The sequence below is a fragment of the Schistocerca nitens genome, chromosome 2 (genome assembly GCF_023898315.1).
Source record: "Schistocerca nitens isolate TAMUIC-IGC-003100 chromosome 2, iqSchNite1.1, whole genome shotgun sequence".
NCBI lineage: Eukaryota > Metazoa > Arthropoda > Insecta > Orthoptera > Acrididae > Schistocerca > Schistocerca nitens.
Window position 1 is genome coordinate 1,103,312,579 of NC_064615.1, and position 25,386 is coordinate 1,103,337,964.

The 25,386-nt window shown below is 40.8% G+C and overlaps 1 protein-coding gene across 1 annotated transcript in view; it reads right to left on the bottom strand.

The window, feature by feature from the left end:
- The window catches only part of LOC126237499 (E3 ubiquitin-protein ligase UBR5), a 370,559-nt gene that overhangs the window by 78,426 nt on the left and 266,747 nt on the right, over positions 1-25,386 (bottom strand). Inside the window, exon 37 of the mRNA XM_049947657.1 lies at positions 4,415-4,584. Coding sequence (XP_049803614.1) covers positions 4,415-4,584 — 170 coding nt within the window. The remainder of the gene's footprint in view (positions 1-4,414; positions 4,585-25,386) is intronic.

A 25,386-nucleotide genomic window follows, 5' to 3' on the forward strand; every position in this document is an offset into this window, starting at 1 on the left:
TCTCTTCCTTTTCCTACTATCGAATGCCAGTCACCCACGACTATAATATTTTGATCTCCCTTCACTATGTGAATAATTTCTTTTATCTCATCATCATACATTTCATCAATCTTTTCGTCATCTGCAGAGCTAGTTGGCATATAAACTTGTACTACTGTGGTAGATGAGGGCTTCGTGTCTATCTTGGCTACAATCATGCTTTCACTATGCTGTTCGTAGTAGCTTACCCGCATTCCTATTTTTTTTATTCATTATTAAACCTACTCCCACATTACCCGTATTTGATTTTGTATTTAATAACTAATAATGTCAAAATGTTCTATTACTGCACAAAAGCTTACATAAATCAAGTAATACATCAGTTTCTTACAAAAACATGCTAAATCAAATTAAAATGTACACTATGTGATCAGAAGTATCTGGACATCCCCCAACACATATGTTTTTCATATTAGGATACGTTTTTCATATTAGGTGCATTGTGCTGCCACCTACTGCCAGGTACTCCATATCAGCGACCTCAGTAATCAGTAGACATCGTAAGAGAGCAGATAGGGTACTCTGCAGAACTCAAGAACTTCGAATTTGGTCAGGTGATTGGGTGTCACTTGTGTCATACATCTGTACGCGAGATTTCCACATTCCTAACCATCCCTAGGTCCACTGTTTCCAATGTTACAGTGAAGTGAAAAAATGAAGAGACATGTACAGCACAAAAGCGTACAGGCCGACCTCATCTGTTGACTGACAGACTGCCAACAGTTGATGAGGGTCATAATGTGTAATAGGCAGACATCTATCAAGACCATCACACGGGAATTCCAAACTGCATCAGGATCCACTGCAAGTATGACAGGCGGGAGGTGAGAAAACTTGGATTTCATGAGTGAGCGGCTGCTCATAAGCCACACATTACGCCGGTAAATGCCAAACGATGCGTCACTTGGTGTAGAGAGCGTAAACACTGGACAATTGAACAGTGGAAAAACAGTGTGTGGAGTGACGAATGACGGTACACAATGTGGAGACCCAGTGGCAGTGTGTGGGTATGGCAAATGCCTGGTAAAAGCCATCGGCCAGCTTGTGTAGTGCCAACAGTACAATTCGGAGGCGGTGGTGTTATGGTGTGATCGTGTTTTTCATTGGGGGGGGGGGAGATTGCACCCCTTGTTGTTTTGGATGGCATTATCACAGCAGAGGCCTACACTGATGTTTTAGCACCTTCTTGCTTCGCACTGTTGAAGAACAATTCAGGGATGGCGACTGCAACTTTCAACACAATTGAGCACTTGTTCATAATGGACAGCCTATGGCAGAGTGGTTACATTACAATAACATTCCTGTAATGGACTTGACTGCAATGTCTTCTAACCTGGATCCTAGAGAACATCTTTGGGATATTTTGGAAAGCTGACTTTGTGTCATGGCCTCACCAACCTACATCAATACCTCTCCTCAGTGCAGCATTCTGTGAAGGATGGGCTGCCATTCCCCAAGAAACCTTCCACCACCTGACTGAACGCATGCCAGCAAGAGTGGAAGCTGTAATGAAAGGCTAAGGGTGGGCCAACTCCACATCGAATACCGGCATTACCGATGGAGGGTGCCACGAACTTATAAATCATTTTCAGCCAGGTGTCTGGATACTTTTGATCACATAGTGTAGTATGACTGGACCTTTTCTGCAGGCGTTAGACAATCACTTCAGTTTCAGATAATCTTTTTAACATTAGAAGAGGTGTAAAACAAGAACAAATGAAACACTAGTGCCAAGAAGCTTAATCCACAAATTATTGAATGAATGGACTTTATTCTCCATTTGAAACAGAAGATCTGGAGTAATGTAGCTCTTTACCCTCCATTCTGCACTAGTGGCTAGACATGGATGTATTTGACAAGCAACAAATATGAGAATATTACTGTCACTAGGGTAAAGAGTAAAGGTTGATACAAAACATCTGCCAAATACTTGAGTAACTTGTGGACGAAGGGCAAAGTTCTTTGAAAACATTTCATTAGTTATATAACAAATGTCACAGCAACTACACAGTTTAAGAGGCTTGTTGTTCTATATTACATAAATAAAGTTCTCGTAAAATGTAAATACTTTTGTATTAAAGGATACCCCACACCAAAAATCAGAAGCACTGTGATGTCGATAGGCACACAAAAGTGCGTGCGCACGCGCACACACACACACACACACACACACACACACACACACACACACACACACACACTCCTACATAATGTCAGGTATACTAACAGTGCCAATGTTATTTTTTGGCAGGCGAACTGGTTGTGGTGAAGATACTGTTGGGTAGGGTTTGGGAGAGGGAGCTGGAGAGCAGGATGAACGTTGCCAGTAGCTTCAAGGGAGGTGGCCTGTTTACCGGCTAGGAATGTGGGAGGAAGGGGTGGCAAGTATATGGGCTGGCTCGACTATAGTGGGCAATGTGAAGTGGCACATGCTGAAGGCAACATGGGAATGTGAATTGGGAGGGGGTGACAGGATACAGGAAGGGGAAATTGTTGCGTGGAGCTACGGGGAAACAGGGTTACCTGAGATGGAGGCCAGGGCGATTATGGGAGTAGCGAATATGAGAATGCAGGATTTCTCGGCGAATCTCTATGATAAAATCTTCTCGGGTTGACAGCTGAGTTAACGTCTTATTCTCCAGAAATGTTTCAGCAAGTTTCTTCCTTGCCAATCTTCAGGCGAAGTCTGCTTTGCATTGTGTTTTGTACAGGCCGTTATTTTCTTTTCTTACTTTGAAGTACATGAAGAGACTAATCCTGCTCCATTAAAGGTTTTAGGTACGAGTCCCACAACACTAGAAAGGGTCAGCAAACCCTTGACCATATGCTACTTTTGCTTTCAGAGGAGTAAAAATCCAGGGTGGGGGCTGCCAGTCCTGTGGGAGGGACAGATTTGTCCGCATTTGCTCACACTGAAGTGTCTGCTCTATGAAGCTAACAGAGTGGCAGTTCTGGTGTTGCACTGTATAATGGAAGGCACGACTTACAAAACATTAAGACAGTTTCATAGAGATGATGGATCTAATGAAGACATTCGACAACATAAAATGAGGCAAGATGTTTGAAATACATAAACAGATGTAAGCTGGATAATATACAATGTGGAAACAAGTCAAAAGGGATTCGTAAGAAAGAAAGACCACCACAATAGCGCCAGGATTAAAAAGGGCAAAGGCACATAGGCAGTCTTTTCCTTTACTGTTCAAGTGATGGCAGAAAAAAAAAAGGGTCAAAGAGTAGATAAAAATTAAGGGTGAAAGAATATAATTGGTGGAATTCTCCAATGACTTTGAACTGAAAATTAGAACCGACATTCTGCCCAGAAACAATCTCTCGTGTCGTGTCTCCCCAAACACCTACCATTCTGCACATACTCACTCACTGGCAGAAAAGAAATGCCCCTACGACTCCGTACCACCCAATTCTCTGTCAGGGTTTTGACTATTTCATGTAGTGTCCTTAAATGAGAAATATCCTCCCTAGCCCTAAGAAAGTGGTATTCTGCCACTCATCCAACCCTCGCAATAACTTTGTCTGTCCCTGTTCCACCCCTGCTCGTAACTTGTTGTCCTGTGGCTCATATCCTAATAATATATCTAAGCAAAACCTGTCTCATAGATCCTTCTGCTACCACACACTCCAGTCCCGTCAAACTCAGCTGCATCCACTGTGCAGCAGTCTATGTGGGCACAACTGTTAACAAGCTGTCTGTCAGCATGGATGTCCGCTGCCAAACTGTGACCAAGAGATGGCTAGATCACGTAATTTGCCGAGCATGCCCCACAGCACAGTGTGCTTGGTTTCCTGGCATCAACCTTTTCTAGTTTCTTTCCTCCAACTGCTTCTATGCCCTTTCTGCTCCAACTATGGCCTCAAACACACCTTTTTATTCTCTAGTGCACCTGCATAGTTTTTTTTCCCGATTCTCTATTTCCTTCCCTTTGCAACAAGACCTCGTAATGCTGCACACAGTAGCCCACCATGTCCCTGTACACTCCCACAGGCAACACCCCTACCACTCCATCCACCTCCTCTTCATCCCACGCCTCTCCCCTCTCCTGTATCTCAACTACTTAACCCAGCTGAGGTGGCTACTCACTTCAATCAGGCCCCAGTGCTCAAAGATCTCAGTGGCCATGTGTAATTTTTCTATGTCTGATACGCGACTGTGTTAAAGGGCCTCGTCCACTTTTAAATATAAATGTTGCTCGTCATCCAATATTCTGAAAAGCAATCAATCTTAACTCATATTGTTGTTATTCCATTCCGGATTTTCCATATGAAATAAACACTAATTAGGACGAGGGCACCTCACTTAGCATATTTAATAGATAGCAGTGATTTTTTATAGTTTATGAGCATGTCTGCTCATTACCTTGACTGATCATTTACACGGCTGGTTTCCACAGTAACATTAGCCGATATATCCTGGTTATTCATACTGTCATCTGCTGCTGTGCAAGCAGGAGTAGCTACTGACTGACGATTATCATTAGCTGTTGTCGTGGGAATATCTGTTGCATCATTCCTCTGTGTACCAGAAACCTGAAACAAAACAAAAAATATTTGGCGTTATTACACCAACATTTTAATTTCATTTTATAAAACACTCTTAAAAGTGTTCTGAAATACGATGTCACACTGTGCAAAATCTTTTTATTCATGCAATCACATTTAATGTCCAAAACATTTGATATGAAGTAGTTGTTGCAATCTTTAGTGGCTTACAGTTGCTCATAAGAAGTCTACTTTGTGTTACAGGTCTACTACTATTTGTTGCTACAAACAGTTATAATTACCAAATATGTTTCCACAATGCTAACAAAAACATCAAGGCCTGAAAAGAGCAACCAGACTGCTTCCATTTACATGTCAGTATGGATCAAGGTGACCGCACAGGTAGATCTCAATGTCAAATGCACACACTTAACACTGTGCAACTGTCAGTACCCAAAGTTAAACCGGTAAACCATCTCAACTTTTGCTAGCGATCCAGGATTATAGTCGTGTGAGGTCTTTTTGCCATGTTCAATTTCCTGGGATGTCTGCGTCCCACTCACTGGGTGAAAGAATATTAACAATAGCAGACATTGGAATTTTGGCAATGGTTTCGGGTTGTAGGGAATGCCACACTAGTGTTGCACATTTATATACTAAGTCTACCTAAATATGCTCTAAGACAAAAATGATGCACCACAAATTGGTCACAAACTGATATTCAAACAGGTATAGATGAAAAATACGAAACTGTAAACCTTGGCGACCGATGGATAAATGTGTGATGCCGCAGTGTAATATCACGACAGTAAATGGGCCACGTCTATACCAGGGCATAAAGTCTCTGTGAATTTCATTCTGTGTACTCAGCTGGACAGTAACTATGTCTCGCAGACAGGTCTGTGGACAATATGTGCAGAAGTCAGCATTTGAGAGAGAGAGAGGACATGTAGCTGGGTTCAACGAAGCCAGTTAAGAGTTAATTGGCAAATAGCTTGGCATCTGAATAAGAGCGATGCCACTATTCAGATGATCTTGGCAGGAATGTGTGAACCATGGCCAAACACAGTGTCAAGAAGGAATCAGTTGACCTAGAGAGAAGACAGGATGCAGAACTAAATAAGATTGAATGAAATGCATTACGATCATCAGGCATGTGATGAAAAACTTAAAACCAAATACAACTAAATTATGCATACATGTTTTACTGTAGAGGAACTGACCAGGGAGGAAATTTAAGAACAGGATTTATTGTAAACAGTTACATTAAAAACAATATTACATACTGAAACACTGAAGGATATGAAATAGAATACCAAGATTTGTTTTAAAAATAAACAAAAGACATCCATGATCATTTCAATGAGAAGTTAGAATACCTCTAAGAACATATTATAGAAATCGATAAAGAGATCACACCAAAACGAAAGATTATAATGGATAAATTTAGTGCTAAGCAGGGGGGGGAAAAAAATCTTGAATTGGAATCTCTGGTACTATACCAGTCATGTGTTAATAGTAGTTGCCTAGAACAATTTGTCTGCCTATGTTTTTCCACAAGAAAACAAATATAAAATGGGCCTTACAAGGTGCAGATGGGACTAAAAATGAAATTGACTGTATGTTATCACTAAATCAAGAAATTTTACAGGATGTGACAGTACTAAAACCTTTTTTTTTAAATTAAAGAGTACCAATATTCAAGTGATATACACATAGGGAGGTGCTCAGTGAGGATGATACATGATACTGAGTAGAGTGGCAGGGTACTATGTAACACGCCAGCCTAGTCTCATGATGCCCCATCTGCCTGTCATACACACTTTGTAGCATACACTGAATATTTACCATATATTAGACAATGCACAGTGAGGCTGTTTAACACATGCAGTGTTCAATAAAGGTGACAAAGCTATCACAATAAGCATTAAGTTAAGAATCAACAGCAACATCAAGGACACACAAATTTTCTGAGAGAATGAGAAACAGAACAGAACAGTGTTGCCATGTGGAGTGCTTATCAGTATTGCCAGCTGATATGCTAAATGTGGGGCAAACTCGTCAGGAAGAAAACCAGGAATGTACACGGATCAGCCAGAACCTTATGACCACCAAGCTACTATCTGTATAAACCCGTCCAGGCATAGCAGTGTCACCTGGTGAGGATTGACTGCTAGGCAGACAAACGCATGGTGCATACAGTATCAGTGAGTGTGCTGTTTGTGCGTAGAATGAGGAAGGTGCGTGAATCTACCCGAGTTGTTTGACCGAGGGCAGATTGTTATGGCCCAGAGGCTTGGCGCAGGCAATTGAGACCTGCACGACTTGTTGGATGTTTGAGTATTGCTGTGATGAGTGTCTTCAACAGATGGCGAAACCATGTCCAGACATGGGGTTGTGCAGCCACCCCCTCATTACAGATGTCAGATGTTGTTGGGCAGACTGGTAAAACAGGACATGCGGCGAACTGTGGTGGACCTAACATCAGAGTATAATGCTGAGCAGAATACATGTGTGTTTGAACACAGAGTGCAACGAACACTCCTAATGATGGGTCTCCGTTGCTGATGACCCATGTATGTGCCAATGTTAACAGTGTGACATCGGCAACTACGACTGAAATGGGCACATGACCATTGGTACTGGATGTTGGTGCAGTGGCAGAGCATTGCATGGTCTGATGAATACCAATACCTTCTTCATCGTGCCAGTAGGAGGATGCAAACCTGTTGTCTTTCAGGGGAAAAGCTACTTGACACTTGTACTGTGCGATGGAGAGACAGGCTGGTGGCAGCTCCCTTATGCTCTAGGGAACATTCACGTGGGCAGCAATGCATCCAGTGGAGCTCGTGCAAGACACCATGATGGCCAAGGAGTACAGTACACCGATTGCAGACCATATACACCACTTCACAATGATCATGTTTCCTGACAGCACTCGCATTTTTCAACAAGATAATGTGCCATGTCACCAGGCAGGAGTGGTTTGAGGAACACAGTGGTGAGTTCCAATTGATGTGCTGGCCACCGAACTGTCTAGATCTGAACCCAATCGAACACATCTGCGATGTGATTGAAGGTGGCATCACATGGCCAGCAATGGGATGGTGTGGTTTGAGGAACACAGTGGTGAGTTTCCAATTGATGTGCTGGTCCCTCAACTCGCTAGATCCGAACCTGACTGAAGACATTTGTGCTGTGATTGAAGGTGGCATCAGAGCCCATCACACTCCTTTCCCTGGAATTTACAGGAATTACGTGACTTGCATATGAAGATGTGGTGTCAACTCTCTCCAGTGATCTACCAAGGCTTCACTGCTTCCTTGCCACGACACATATCCGCTGTTATCCATGCCAAAGGTGGACATACTGGCCATTAGATAGGTAGTCCTAACATTCTGGCTGATCAGTGCAGATTACAAGACCAACAGGGAGGCCATATCACATTATATCCAGTAATAATAATTTTCCTTACACTAGGTTCCATGACCACTAAGAATCTGTTAAACGCTCATAATGTGGTTTCCCCAAGGATGTAAAGTTTTTGCCAGAATTACACCCACTACAGTCCTCTTCCAGGTTTTAAACAGTTCTCAGGCTCTACTTGCAAATAGACATCCATCAACAACATTTCTGCAGTGGCTACATTTCCTCTCTGGGCTACACACGCACTGGCAGATATATTAGCGCACATACATTGCTGAGCATGTGCATCATGAAGTAATATCCATATTTGTAGCCTATTAGTTTGTCAACTGTATGTATTTTCAGAGTTGACAAGTGAACAAAGTAAGACATTCAAACAAATTTCGGGCTTGCAGCCGGTCGTCGTTCAATACTTCGCACGATATTTCAACTGGGCACCTGCCAGTCATCTTCGGGTGAGCCGACGCAGACTGTTGAAAACGTCCTCCGTTCCACAATATATAGCGTACTGTAACTATTCTGCGCATGCGTCGAAAACTTGATAGTTGAACCACACTGCCCACCGGCAGCGCCCTCGCTGGTGGAATAGGAGAACTCAGTCGCCCTCTGCGTTACTGTTTGCCACAGCGGTCGACGCAATCTGTCGTCTTTGATTTGAGCAAATTGTGGAGATGATGGGATTCCATGCACTGTCCAGCTGGTAGCCGCTGTCATGGTTTAACAGATTTTCCGCCAGTCGTATTTCTACAGATTCTTTAATAATGGAGTCCCAGAAAGATGTTGCTGTGGACAAAATCATTGTTTTCTCATACTCCATTGAATGTCCAGTAGAAATACAATGTTCAGCAATAGCGGACTTGCTTGGCTGCAGAAGGCGGGTGTAACGTCAATGTTCAGTGCAGCATTCTTTCACGGTGCGTGTGGTTTGACCTATGTAACCCATACCACATTGGCACGGTATCTTGTAAATTCCGGCTTTTCGTAGTAACAGATTTATTCACTTCCTGCTTCTTAGTTTTAACTGTTAGTGCCTTGTTAATCTGCCGGATGGAATACCCATTTTCGCTGAATACTGTCTTTAGATGGGCGAGTTCTTGAGGTAAGCTATCTAGATCTGAGGCAGTATGAGCTCTATGAACTAAGAAGCAGGAAGTGAATAAAGAGGAGAACATGCCGGAACAATCTTTAGCTTTTCTTCCTTTCGTTGGCAACACTTCGTTTAAAATAGCAAGAATCCTCCGAACATTTCAGGTAAAAGTGGTTTTCCGCCCACCATCGAAGAATGCGGACCTTGTGGGATAAGTTAAGGACAATCTGTTACTACAAAAGGCCGGAATTTACAAGATACCGTGCCAATGTGGTATGGCTTACATAGGTCAAACCACACGCACCGTGAAAGAACGCTGCACTGAACATCAACGTTACACCCGCCTTCTGCAGCCAAGCAAGTCTGCTATTGCTGAACACTGTATTTCTACTGGACATTCAATGGAGTATGAGAAAACAATGATTTTGTCCACAGCAACATCTTTCTGGGACTCCATTATTAAAGAATCCGTAGAAATACAACTGGCAGAAAATCTGTTAAACCGTGACAGCGGCTACCAGCTGGACAGTGCATGGAATCCCATCATCTCCACGATTTGCTCAAATTGAAGACGACAGATTGCGTTGACCGCCGTGGCAAACAGTAACGCAGAGGGCGACTGAGTTCTGCTATTCCAGCAGCGAGGGCGCTGCCGGCGGGCAGTGTGGTTCAACTATCAAGTTTTCGACGCATGCGCAGAATAGTTACAGTACACTATATATTGCGGAACGGAGGACGTTTTCGACAGTCTGCGACGGCTTACCTGAAGATGACTGGCAGGTGCCCGGTTGAAATATTGTGCAAGTATTGAACGACGACCGGCTGCAAGCCTGAAATTTGTTTGAACAGTCAATTTGCCGGGAAAAATTTTAAAATTCACGAAGTAAGACATATCACAATGAGTGTGTCAGCGCTCATCACTGACAAGACAGAGTATCATTTAAGTGTTTACAGTCCCAGTGGAATTGTGATATTAACATTAAAAAAATCAAGCAGCAAGTTTAACATAACTGAAACTGACTATAACACAAAGATTTAAGACTTAAGAAAGGCAACATTTGGAGGTTTATTTCAACATTAATAGGGGTCAAGACATGAACAAGAAATGTAAATGAAAATAATTAAATGTCAGAAGTACTATCAAATGAAATATGGGTAAAGGAAAGTCCATTTGAAATACGAGTAGAGGAAAGCCATCTGAAAATGATGATGTTTCATGAGAAATGATTAATGCTAGATGAAAAATAATACAGTATTACAAAAGGAACTTGTAAAAATATTTAAAGAATGTTGTCTTATTTAGTTCACATAATGTTATTTTGCCTTTTTTATGTCTTAAAGTTTCTTCATTACTTTAGTTTTCATCCCCACCATCTTTGTTCTTTCATTTCTTTCCTGTTGATGTCTGTGTCTTTGCTGAAATATGCTTTCATTAACTAGTGTTTCTCCTTAATCCTAACCTGTCAACAGCCCATTATTCCACTCTAAATTTGTAGGTATTAAAACTCAATGTGACAATTTGCTCTCTCTCTCCCTCTCTCTCCCCTGATCTAAGGTCGCTACTTCAGTCCTGAGTAACATAATTTCATCCAATCCCTCCCTCTTATCAGCTTTGAAAGCTAGAAGTTTCTGTTAATTTTTGTGTGAGTCCATAGGAAGAAATTTTCTTTGCATGAATTCTCAAATCCAGTTTTACTTCTAACCTTCTACGCACTTTCCAAAACTAATGCTAAAAATAGATACTCAGAAAAACTGCATTCAAGTCTAAAAACAAAGATCGTCAAAAAAGTTCTTTTTCTCTCCGATCACAATCAGATTTTATGAAGCAATTTTAATCATCAAATTAAACTTTCAAACATCATTATATGAGTGTCATGACAACAATGCAAGAAAAGGAATTCACTTTACTGAAGATACCAGTGAAAGAGAGAGAGAAAGAAAAGATAAGATGATCAACCAAAATTGAAAATAAGAATCAAACAGCCACAGTATGCCTTTCTTATGTACAGAAATGGAAACTTCTACAAAACAATGCCAGAAATTGAGAGGTTTTAGAACTGGATGAAATTAATATGGAAGAAAATCCTGACTTTTTGACAAGTTAATTAAAATTGGGTTCTGCAACAATTTTTAAGTTAGCCACACACACACACACACACACACACACACACACACACACACACACACACACGAGAGAGAGAGAGAGAGAACTACTGCAACAGATCCATAGTACAAGCATCCCATGTTGCACGAGATCCCCACGTTGAACAAAAATATATGATGTAATTTTATCAAAAATATTTCCCGCTTCAGATTAATTACCGCTATTTGTCTTTATCTTGATCAAGCGTTTGAGCAACATTTAATTCCACTTCCTCCTCAATTTCCTCGTTTCATATCCACCAATGGACAAACTATGTAAGGTTTCCAAAAAGTAAGTTATACATGTCCTCCCTTGCAAAGACCATTGTATAACAAGTAAAACAAAACTAGCTATTGTTGCACTCCTATTAATACAGTGTATATACACGGACAAGGAAAAGAAATTCCCGGATTTCCCAGTTAAAAATACACTTTCTCTCAGGTGAAAATACACTTTTTCCGTGTTAAGTGACAGTATACTTTCCCTCGGAATAGTAAATCCTTTGAATGGCTATGGTTTCGTACACCGGCGTAGAATATCCCGGCACTTTAGGTGGGGTGGGGTGGGGTGGGGGTGGGGAGCATTGAAATCGAGATTGTGATGCACTTTTGTAAGCCTGTCATAGCTCATGCCATGTGATCTCGCCAGCCGACGACAGCAGATATTCAGAGTATAGGACACATGATGTAGTCAGCCAACAGCAGCATCATTGTTATCTTGTGCGAACATACAAATAGGAAAAGTTTATGGCTGACATTAATATAGATAGTGTTACTACAAGAAAGGCAAGGCTTTCACATATACTATCGGTCTTGAAGATTTGCGGAGACGTAGAACCGGTGGCTCTACCTCCCAAACATAACGCAACCCTACCGCAACAAGATCAATTCTCTGCAGTACGCGCTCTATGTCACACGCATTGTGTATATGCTGCAAGACTAAAACTATTCATAGTAAGTTACAGGAGTGCGAGTGATTATTTATAAGATACATCATACAAATATGGTAGTAAAATTTTTAATAATCACATAAACATCTGATCTTCTGGGCTTGAAATTCTTCTAAATAGCTGATTTTTAAATGAGAGTCAAACGGTCTATGATTTAAGAAATTCATCGTACATTCTCACACGTAGTTCATCTTGCATAAAAGGAAATATACTTTGAAAGTAAAGCTTTTCAAACCACCATTTGCAATATTTTCCCATGAACTGTGAGACAGGTACATTTCAGCAGTTGTTAGAGAATGCCAGATAACAAGCATCATCCTGCTTGTGCAGTTATGATGACATAGGAAGCCTGTATGTTCGCACTTGTAAAACATTGAAAGATCCTACATTATTTCATAAAAGAAACAAGACATCAGAGGATACTCTGAGAGCATTAGAATTTCGTGAACCGTACTAAAATGCATAATTCGGGCTTACAGTGGACATTCGCATGTCCGGATTACCAATGAAGTAGCCCTCGATCCGATATTAACCTTTTCAGTGTGGTTTTCTAGGAGTACCAGTACTGTATTATCTCTGTGTTTGGTTTTTTTACTATGGCATTATGCCAGACATGCTAGAAGATGAAAATGGGCACTTGAAATGCAGCGAACAGCTGAAACTAGCCAATAGTGTGGAATTAAACACTTCGTTTCAAATAAATTGCCAGACATGCTAGAAAATGAAAATGGGCACTTGAAATGCAGCGAACAGTTGAAACTAGCCAATAGTGTGGAATTAAACACTTCGCTTCAAATAAATTGAAACAAATAAATAAATAAATGGAAAAGATTAATAAAAGCCAAATTTCTTTAACAAACTGACAAAAGTAACATCGTTGTTCTGCAAGGCGATTAATACTTGACTGTCAGAAAGGTAGAAATAAAATAAGATCTGAAACTAATAACGTATTTTAGCCTTCTGTAATTATGTTAATGTATTTTAATTCACAGAAATCCTCTTTTTTTAAAAAAAAAAAAAAAAAAAAACAAACCTGAGAGCTGTAAGCGAAGAGGAAACAGCAAATTCACTAAATGAAAGCATGGGTCACATGGAGACTATCCCCATCCACACAATATGTATGAACCGGGCAATACCAGATAGTGGTGCCCCTCCCTCCAGTGTTTTGAGATAGGACGTCAAAAATTAAATCAACTTTTCAAAAATATGTTCATTTTCTAGCGTACATCTTTCTGAAGAGTCTGACACATAAAACATGTATGTTCGAGGAAATTTAAGACATCTTATTTGGTCATAAGTATGACAGAGTGCAGTGCAACACCTCTTCACACAGCATTCTTCTATCACACGTTACTGTATTTTGCTCTGTGGAATTCAAATATGTATATTTTGTAATGGATGCCAACAAACTATATTCAGGACAGTGGAAATGAAAAATGTCCTGTGGTGCCCCCCTGTTCAGGTTTTTACACAGTCTGAAATTTATCTAGGAAACACTTTTAGCACAGTTTCAATTTAGTAGAGTCTGTTTTCCTGTCCACTCTGTACGAATTGTCACTGAAATTCTAAGATTTCTGTATCTGCTCCAACTGATTACTGCTTATTAGCTTGCCAAAAACTGACATCTCTATTAGAGGATCTTTTGACTGATAGTCCTTCAAATAATTTTTTTTTTTTGTTTGGCCCATTAAGATAATCACGGCAAGAAATTTTTTTAGTTCAACAGCAGTGATATTCATAAATTTGGGAGACTTGGGAGATTCATTAAAATGTTTTTAACATTCTGTTCATAATACAAATTTGTTTGTGTCGACCTCTGATTGAACAATTCATCCATTAGAAATAATTTCACGGTGCTTATAATGCTGCTGATCAAACTGGGTAGGGTTTTTTTACACCTGGAATTCCTCTAAATGTTTCTAAATCTTGCCCTTCTTCAGCCACGCTTCACTGTCGAAAGCTCTGTCATCTAAACTGCACACAGTTATCTCATTTTGGTTGATTATCACCATGTTGTTCTCATCACTTCCAGCACCACTATCTGTAACATCATCAGTATCACCTGGAACATCAGAACAATTTTCCACAAACAGTTCAGCAAGAATCTCACTTCCCCCCAACTGTTTTCATGCCACACTGCACAAGGCAACAACTCCAGTACCGAGTATTTTGCAGTACTAATAGTTGGTGGTAAAACAAAAGATAAAACTAAGTTCATACTGTTTTTCACGGCACTGAACCATTCAATTCACACACAACCTTTTGTTAAACTGAAATAGTTAATGGCATGAGCACTACATCACAGAGAATGTGCACAGAATGAAAAAAAATAAATTTATGTGATTCATCAAAACCAGTTGGACATGAAACCACTTAAATCTACGTGAGCCTTACGCAATGTGTTAAGAAACTGGTCATTGCTCCAAAAGTAAATTCAAGTTTAATAAATTTGTAAATTAGTCAAATTAAAGCAATGGTAGTGTGTCCATTATTATTTAACACCATTTATTACCCAAAAAGTTTGTTTTGATATGAAGAATGTGTGTGCAACCAAGAAGTTAAGAAGAGACAGTAACCAACTTAGTACCAACACATAACAGTAGTGTACTGTCGGAAGAAAGTACATGTTCCAAGTTTCTTGCAGAGAGAGTTCCGCTGCAGTACAGGTAACAGGATTTGAGGAAATTCTCTCTGGATTCCAGCGGCTATCTGATTTGGTGAAGGCTGCCGGTCTTGCTTACGAGGTGAAGGCAGAGCTCACCATCTGCAGCATTGTTGACAGAACCGACTGCGGACCTTTGGTGCAGAGCCGGGTGGAGGGTCTGAATCAGAGGCTCAGACGGTTTTGCGACTGTGTTGGCTGCAGATTCCTTGACTTGCGCCATAGGGTGGTGGGGTTTCGGGTTCCGCTGAATAGGTCAGGAGTTCACTACACTCAGCTGGCGGCTACACGGGTAGCGGAGGCTGCGTGGCGTGGACTGGGCGGTTTTTTAGGTTAGAAGGCCTCGGGAAAGTACGGGGTGGGCTGCAATCTCTAAGGGTGCATGGCAAAACAGGACGTGCTTGGATCAAGGAACAGCCGTAATTGTAGTTGTAAATTGTCATAGTTGTGCTGGGAAAGTCCCTGAGCTTCAAGCGCTAATAGAAAGCACAGAAGCTGAAATCGTTACCGGTACAGAAAGCTGGCTAAAGCCTGAAATAAGTTCTGCAGAAATTTTTACGAAGTCTCAGACGGTGTTCAGGAAAGATAGATTAGGCAGAATTGGTGGTGGAGTGTTTGTGTCTGTCAGTAGTGGTCTATCTTGTAGTGAAGTCGAAGTAGATACTCCGTGCGAATTGGTATGGGTGGAGGTTATACTTAACAGCCGAACTAAGTTAATAATTGGCTCCATCCACCGACCCCCAGACTCCGATGATATAGTTGCGGAACAGTTCAGAGAAAATTTGAGTCTTGTAACAAATAAATACCCCACTCATACGGTTATAGTTGGTGGGGACTTCAACCTTCCCTCGATATGTTGGCAAAAACACTTGTTCAAATCCGGTGGTAGGCAGAAAACATCTTCCGAAATTGTACTAAATGCTTTCCCCGAAAATTATTTTGAGCAGTTATTCCACAAACCCACGCGAATTGTAAATGGTTGCGAAAACACACTTGACCTCTTAGCCACAAACAATCCAGAGCTGGTACAGAGCATCATGACTGATACAGGGATTAGCGATCACAAGGTCGTTGTAGCTAGGCTCAATACCGTTTCTTCCAAATCCACCAGAAACAAACGAAAATAATTTTATTTAAAAAAGCAGATTGTCACTACAAGCCTTCCTAAGAGACAATCTCCATTCCTTCTGAACTGACTATGCAAATGTAGACAAGATGTGGATCAAATTCAAAGATATAGTAGCAACAGCAATTGAGAGATTCATACCTCATAAATTGGTAAGAGATGGAACTGATCCCCCGTGGTACACAAAACAGGTCCGAACTCTATTGCAGAGGCAACGGAAAAAGCATGCGAATTTCAGAAAACGCGAAATCCCGAAGATTGGCTAAAATTTACAAACATGCGAAATTTGGCACGGACTTCAATACGAGATGACTTTAATAGGTTCCACAACGAAACATTGTCTCGAAATTTGGTAGAAAATCCAAAGAAATTCTGGTCGTATGTAAAGTACACAAGCGGCAAGACGCAGTCAATACCTTCGCTGCGCAGTGTCGATGGTACTGTTACCAACGACTGTGCCGCTAAAGCGGAGTTATTGAACGCAGTTTTCCGAAATTCCTTCACCAGGGATGATGAATGAAATATTCCAGAATTTGAAACACGAACAGCTGCTAGCATGAGTTTCTTAGAAGTAGAAACCTTAGGGGTTGCGAAGCAACTCAAATCACTTGATACGGGCAAGTCTTCAGGTCCAGATTGTATACCGATTAGGTTCCTTTCAGATTACGCTGATACAATAGCTCCCTACTTAGCACTCATATACAACTGCTCGCTCACCGATAGATCTGTACCTACAGATTGCAAAATTGCGCAGGTCGCACCAGTGTTTAAGAAGGGTAGTAGGAGCAATCCATCTAACTACAGACCTATATCATTGACGTTGGTTTGCAGTAGGGTTTTGGAGCATATACTGTATTCAAACATTATGAATCACCTCGAAGGGAACGATCTATTGATACGTAATCAGCATGGTTTCAGAAAACATTGTTCTTGTGCAACGCAGCTAGCTCTTTATTCGCACGAAGTAATGGCCGCTATCGACAGGGGATCTCAAGTTGATTCCGTATTTCTAGATTTCCGGAAAGCTTTTGACACCGTTCCTCACAAGCGACTTCTAATCAAGCTGCGGGCCTATGGGGTATCGTCTCAGTTGTGTGACTGGATTCGTGATTTCCTGTCAGGAAGGACGCAGTTCGTAGTAATAGACGGCAAATCATCGAGTAAAACTGAAGTGATATCTGGTGTTCCCCTGGGAGGCGTCCTGGGACCTCTGCTGTTCCTGATCTATATAAATGACCTGGGTGACAATCTGAGCAGTTCTCTTAGGTTGTTCGCAGATGATGCTGTAATTTACCGTCTAGTAAGGTCATCCCAAGACCAGTATTAGTTGCAAAGCGATTTAGAACAGATTGCTGTATGGTGTGGCAGGTGGCAGTTGACGCTAAATAACGAAAAGTGTGAGGTGATCCACACGAGTTCCAAAAGAAATCCGTTGGAATTCGATTACTCGATAAATAGTACAATTCTCAAGGCTGTCAATTCAACTAAGTACCTGGGTGTTAAAATTACGAACAACTTCAGTTGGAAAGACCACATAGATAATATTGTGGGAAAGGCGAGCCAAAGGTTGCGTTTCATTGGCAGGACACTTAGAAGATGCAACAAGTCCACTAAAGAGACAGCTTACACTACACTTGTTCATCCTCTGTTAGAATATTGCTGCACGGTGTGGGTTCCTTACCAGGTGGGATTGACGGAGGACATCGAAAGGGTGCAAAAAAAGGGCAGCTCGTTTTGTATTATCACGTAGTAGGGGAGAGAGTGTGGCAGATATGATACGCGAATTGAGATGGAAGTCATTACAGGAAAGACGTTTTTCGTCACGGCGAGATCTATTTACGAAATTTCAGTCACCAACTTTCTCTTCCGAATGCGAAAATATTTTGTTGAGCCCAACCTACATAGGTAGGAATGATCATCAAAATAAAATAAGAGAAATCAGAGCTCAAACAGAAAGTTTTAGGTGTTCGTTTTTCCCGCGTGCTGTTCGAGTGTGGAATGGTAGAGAGATAGTATGATTGTGGCTCGACGAACCCTCTGCCAAGCACTTAAATGTGAATTGCAGAGTAGTCATGTAGATGTAGATGTACATCACATGATGCAAGTGCAAATGGAAACACTTCAAAGTTGAAGTATGCAGGACAATACGAGTCTCGTGGACAGAATGTCTAAATTGCACATGGATTCACCATGAAATTCTGGCAGTGTAAAGACCAAATGAAACGTTGTGTCCAGGCATAGTGAAATTGTGCCAACAACTTGGCCAAGGCTGCACAGACATGGGTATTGCTGATTGGGAAGGAAGGCTGTTGACAACGACCATAGACGACAATGTCCATGCAACAGAGGAAGAACTTCTGGAAGAGAAAATTTTTTTCAAAATAAGAACATTCACACAGTGGTTCTCAAACGACTCTGTGATCCAGGATGGATTTCTGTCATTGTGGCCTGGTAGAATTTTCTGCCAGCTGTTTACAGGAACAAGTTCACTCCTGAAAAATAATCTTGAGTATATTTGCTGCTTTGAAATGTAGCACAGCACTCAGTTTTCTTTAGCTGCCACTGATATAAGTTTAAGGTTCTGCCTAGTATTGTATTGGCTATAGCAGTCTGTTTTGCTTCACTCAGTAAGCACAAGGTATGAGAAGGTGGCTGAGATAACAAATGACAGAAGAAGGCTCAGAACTGACTGGGCAACTGGGTACTGAACATCTGGTTTTTGGACTTAAGCCTGATGGTCTTTCACCCAGTTAGTCACACATTTTCTGAACACTTAATGGCCTCCAAAATTCACTCCATCATTTTTTCAACACAACAGGTCACATGTGGGCTAAATTACATTTCCTGACAATGTCTTTACGACACCACAATCTTATCACCTTCTGACAGTCTACAACAGTCAACCACTAGAACATGCAAACAATATCATACAAAGAGTATCAGGAATTTTTTGCAATTCAGGCACCATGTGAAGGACTCAAACCTACAGCTGTGCAACTATCCGTGTATGCATTACAACTGAGACACATACTAATGGTTATTAAAATTGTTACACCGAGAAGAAATGCAGATGATGAACGGGTATTCATTGGACAAATATATTATACTATAACTGACATGTGATTACATTTTCAAGCAATTTGGGTGCATAGATCCTGAGAAATCAGTACCCAGAACAACCACCTCTGGCCGTAATACCGGCCTTGATACGCCTGGGCATTGAGTCAAACAGAGCTTGGATGGTGTGTACAGGTACAGCTAACCATGCAGCTTCAACACGGTACCACGGTTCATCAAGAGTAGTGACTGGCGTATTGTGACGAGCCAGTTGCTCAGCCACCATTGACCAGACGTTTTCGACTGGTGAGAGATCTGCAGAATGTGCTGACCAGGGCAGCAGTCGAACATTTTCTGTATCCAGAGAGGGCCCGTACAGGACCTGCTACATACGGTCGTGCATTATCCTGCTGAAATGTAGGGTTTCGCAGGGATCAAATGAAGGGTAGAGTCACAGGTCGTAACACATCTGAAATGTACCGTCCACTGAACAAACTGCCGTCAATGCGAACAAGAGGTGACCGAGACGTGTAACCAATGGCACCCCATACCATCACACCGGGTGATATGCCAGTATGGCAATGACGAATACACGCTTCCAATGTGCATTCACCGTGATGTCGCCAAACACTAATGCGACCATCATGATGCTGTAAACAGAAACTGGATTCATCTGAAAAAATGACTTTTCGCCATTCGTGCACCTAGTTTTGTTGTCGAGTACACCATCGCAGGCGCTCCTGTCTGTGATCCAGCGTCAACGGTACCCGCAGCCATGGTCTCCGAGCGCTGCAAACGTCATCAAACTGTTCGTGCAGATAGTTGTTGTCTTGCAAACGTCCCAATCTGCTGACTCAGGGATCGAGACGTGGCTACACGATCCGTTACAGCCATGTGTATAAGATGCCTGTCATCTCGACAACTAGTGATATGAGGCCGTTGGGATCCAGCACGGCGTTCCGTATTACCCTCCTGAATCCACCGATTCCATATTTTGCCAACAGTCATTGGATCTCGACCAACTCGAGCAGCAATGTCGCAATACGATAAATCGCAATCGCGATAGGCTACAATCCGACCTTTATCAAAGTCGGAAACGTGATGGTACACATTTCTCCTCCTTACATGAGGCATCACAACAACGTTTCACTGCTGTTTGTGTATGAGAAATCAGTTGGAAACTTTCCTCGTGTCAGCACGTTGTAGGTGTCGCCACCAGCGCCAACCTTGTGTGAATGCTCTGAAAAGCTAATCACTTGCATATCACAGCATCTTCTTCCTGTCAGTTAAATTTCGCGTCTATAGCACGTCGTCTTTGTGTTGTAGCAATTTTAATGGCCAGTAGTGTATAACAGCATTCACTTTTGTCAGAATTGTCAATCTGTCAACACTGACAGGAATCATACTGAACAATTACACTAAACAATTTTTCTCAGGATATATAAACGATTATTCTTTAAAAAAATGTTGACCACACTCAGATGAGTGAGATTCTTCGCCCTCTAGAATACTCCCAATGTAAGTAGATCACTGTAGCTGAAGAGAGCAGAAATAAATGGTGAAAAAACAAGATTGTTTCTAAGGCCACAATCATATTGCACAGTTGACTAGGACATTAAGTACAGTTTTCTATTGAGGTGTACACACAGGTGGCCGTGCTGGGCTGCTGACATCCACTATGTTTTACACTTCCACCACAAGTAGTAGTTTTGGAATTCCATAGCAAACATATCACACAACTTCATCTCTTATTTTTTGAAAAAACCTTGTTGACAAGCAATGCCTGAAAAACACCAAAATACACACAAGGAGAGCAATATGAGGACTGTTAAATCATTTTATACGAAAAAGTTTGCTTCTGAACTGATGGAAGATCCTAACAAGATTTGGTCTTACCTAAAACAGGTAAACAAACCAAAACTGCTTACATAGTTGTTTAGGAATGCCAATGACATCCAAGCAAAGTATGGCACCCGCAAAATACTGAACTCAGTGTTCTGAAATTTATTTGCTGTGAAATACTTTCAACTATCACACAAAACTTCAGCTGAAATTGCTCAACACTGGGAAGGCCTGACACAATACGGAAGGATTCAATGTAGATTGTGCCAAAGAATGTGTTAACAGTCTAGCAGCAGTTCATCACAGTTCACTGAAGCAACAAAGTGCTCATAAGAATTCAAAAGCTGGAGGACACCCCCCACACCTGCATCCCAACTGAAAAGAAAAGAAGTGCTGCCACAGAGATTCACACAACAATATTGGTGACGTCAGATTGTTGTAGAATTATATCACATGTTTTGTTCTCATGTATTGTGATCTTCGGGAGTAAATCTTAGTAGGAATCACCACAGATTCAAAAAACTGCAAACTTGATGAACTCTGCTCATTCCGTCCACCAGCAAGATCTCGAGGACATGCGACAGCAATGTATAGCTTTACACAGTGTTCTTCAAATTAAGGAGACTTCTGTGCACAATCAGCCACACACAGTAAGGGGTGGGGGGTGTTTGCCCAGTATAGATGTAGTACGGTATAACCTTGCTTTTATGTTCCTGGAATTAATGTTTTCACTGACATTTTTTATTGCTCATTTTTGGAGCACAACCTATGACCAGCTTAGAGACAGAAGTGATGACACTTTTGGCAGGACCTGACCATCAATTTGCAGGACAGTGCTCATAGCAAGTACAGTGCAAGCTGTTACTGATTTGTTTGACCAATGGGGCTGCTAAGTGTTGTACCACCTACTGCACTCCCCTGAATTAAGACCTCGTGAGTTCAACTCAATTTCTAAACTGAAGGAAACATTTCACAGCATTCACTTCATAACTGCTACAAATTTGTCAGGCAATAGACCGCGCCGCTCAAACTGTCAACACAACTGGCACTACTAAGACTATCCTATGACTTCCACATCACTGGCAATGGGTTATACACAATGCTGGTGACTACTTTGAAGGTCAGTAAAACTTTGAAACACGTATCTATTTTGTACGAACTGTAAATAAATAGTTGCTACTATTCAAGTTCAACCCTCGTATTTATGCTTGAAAATGAGAATAAATTCTCAAAACATGTCATGGTAAGCATGAAAGCTTATGTTACTGGTGCAGAATTTCAGTATTTAAATAACAAATGGCACAGTTACAGGCTTTCCAAAAACATTAATTACTGGTAAGTTCCCAGTTAAACTTGTGTCAGCATAACAAAATTCAGGCAACCTTTATTAAGTAATAAACAAATAATTATTAAGTAATAAACAAACCCCTGGTGAATATTTTAACACCCTTTATGTACTTATATCGTGTATGAACTACAAAAATTCAAGCAGGGGGGATCCTATACTACCTGAAATCTTATTTCCTGTGTTTTAGACAATTTTTAAAGCCCCTTGGGAATTGTAAAACCAAAGTTTCATTGTGCACGATTTAGCTACAACCTAGTGGTTGTTTCCAGAGCGAATGTTTCATTCTGCAGCAAAGCAAACAATTTTGAAAATTCTTGACAGATTAAATCTTTGTGACAGATTGGGAATCTAATCAAGAAGGAAAGGTTCTAGGTTTGTGTCCCATGTGGGCACATACAAAGGGCAACAGGAAAGTTTTGCAATACAGCTTTATTGATTTTATTTTTTTGAATTAATTTCCGCCACACTGAAACACCTCTCCATCCTCTGAAACCAATCCCTGAACTAGTTCTACCAAGTTTTTGTAGGGAGTAAGGTACACTCATTTTCCCAAGCCCCTGTGCTCCTCTCAGCTTCATTTTCCAGGGTACAACAGATACACTCTTCCATGCCATATAGACTTAAACAAGACTGTACACCAAATGCACAAAATTTTGACAACACGTTGGGTTACACTCATACTAGTCTCCCAGGTAGCAGAGATGAACAATGCTGATCCACCTGGTACACCTGACACACCTCAATGATTTACTGACTACTTTGAGACCACATATCAAATTAGATTAAATAGTAACAGGAATTGTTTAATTCCATGGGCTTTATAGATCCAATTTTCATTTTTATTTTAATTTTATTTGTTAGTATATATCTTCTGATGTATGCTTGCATTTTCAACTGTTTTGAATGTTTAGTTCATTGCTGACAGTCGAAAAGTTTATACGTGTTTTTGAGGACTCAGAGAATTTTTACTTTTGAAAAACATGGATGATAGAAGTTGCATTAAATTTTACTTGGAAAATGAAATAAAGTGCACCAGCACATTCCAAATGTTGACTGTAGGTTTTGGTGAATCTACTATGAGTAAGGTAAGAGTTTATGAGTAATATACACGTTTCACAGGTCAAGATGATGTTGAAGATGACGACTGCCCTAGAAGCCCTAACACATAAATCACTGATGACAGTGTGGAAGCAGTAAAGAAAATGGTTCTCAAAAATCACCAAATCATCATCAGAGAGGTTACTGACAGTATCAGTATATCCTCCAGCTCATGCCAAGCAATTTGCTCAGATGTTTTGGGCATGAAACGGTAGCAGTAAAGCTTTTTCCGAAATTGTTGAACTTCGACCAAGAACAACATCACTCAGGAATTGCTGAATGAAGTTGACAATAATCCAAAACTCCTAATGAAGATAATTGAAGAGAATTATGAAAGATGTCGTTTTGTCACTACTGATGAGATAAAAACAGCACTGCTTAAGGAGCTGAACACCATAACAAAAAGGGAGTTCCAGAAGTGCTTCTACAACTGGAAAAAGCACTGACAATGAGGGGGATTACTGTGAAGAGGACAAAGCTGATGATGTTGTTGTTGTTGATGATGATGATGATGAATTAATAATAAAGATTCTTTAAGAAAAACAAAAATACCTATTACTTTTTGATCACACCTCAAATGAACAATTTGGACTGATTGTGAACATTCACAAAACCAAAGAGCTTGTACAACCTGCTCCTGAAACTACCACCTCAGATACCCATCTCTATCAGCTAGACCACTTCTCCTACCTTAGAAGTTATCTCTCAGAACATTGCGCTTCTGAGGGGAGGGGAGGCACAACTGGGTGGGGGAGGCACAGTTGGGTGGGTGTGTAGTGGGGGGGGGGGGAGTGGAAGATAGAATTTATGTTGACCACACAGCTTTTTGGAGATGTCTGCCAATGGGTCTTTCTAAATAAATAGTCACTAAACTGGTAGTGTAATAGGAAGTCGTTTCACGCATCTCAACAGGGAGAATTATATAACCAATGTTTGAGTTCCTAGAAAAACACACATGAAAAGTCGATATTATCAAACACAGTCACAAAATCTGGTTCAAGACTGATGGCAGGCTTCTTCAACAAATTCTAAGCAGCAATCTCTGTACTGATAGAACAACTCCCACTGTGGCTCTCTAGTTCGCTACGAGGTTCAGCTCAACGAACTCTCATATTTTTTCATTAATTGGGCATGATCTCATGAATGTTTCACAATGCCACCACCATTTTCAATCAGCGAAACTGTTACTAAATAAGAAGGGGATACAAATCATTCTATAACTTATGAAATCTGCCAAGTAACTATCTATGTAAAAGAAACTTACTTAAAGGCACATATTGCAAGCAATTTCAGTTATGTTATCAACAATACTGAACGCAGCTGTAGATTAGATTACAATTTTGTAGGAGGAGTGAAATGTTTGTCTGTATACACAGAAGGAATATCTGCTTTGGTACATTTTATAATTACACTCTATAATGTGGTATGATTATGTTCATGATTTACCACATTACAATAATGAATGGAACTGAAAAACCTACCAAAGTAGATATTCCTTTCTTACACAACAATTCTTTAAATCCTCTTTTTGTATATTGTTGTTGTTGTTGTTGTTGTTGTTGTTGTCTTCAGTCCTGAGACTGGTTTGATGCAGCTCTCCATGCTACTCTATCCTGTGCAAGCTTCTTCATCTCCCAGTACCTACTGCAACCTACATCCTTCTGAATCTGCTTAGTGTATTCATCTCTTGGTCTCCCTCTATGATTTTTACCCTCCACGCTGCCCTCCAATGCTAAATTTGTGATCCCTTGATGCCTCAAAACATGTCCTACCAACCGATCCCTTCTTCTAGTCAAGTTGTGCCACAAACTTCTCTTCTCCCCAATCCTATTCAACACCTCCTCATTAGTTATGTGATCTACCCATCTAATCTTCAGCATTCTTCTGTAGCACCACATTTCGAAAGCTTCTATTCTCTTCTTGTCCAAACTAGTTATCGTCCATGTTTCACTTCCATACATGGCTACAATCTATACAAATACTTTCAGAAACGACTTCCTGACACTTAAGTCTTTACTCGACGTTAACAAATTTCTCTTCTTCAGAAACGATTTCCTTGCCATTGCCAGTCTACATTTTATATCCTCTCTACTTCGACCATCATCAGTTATT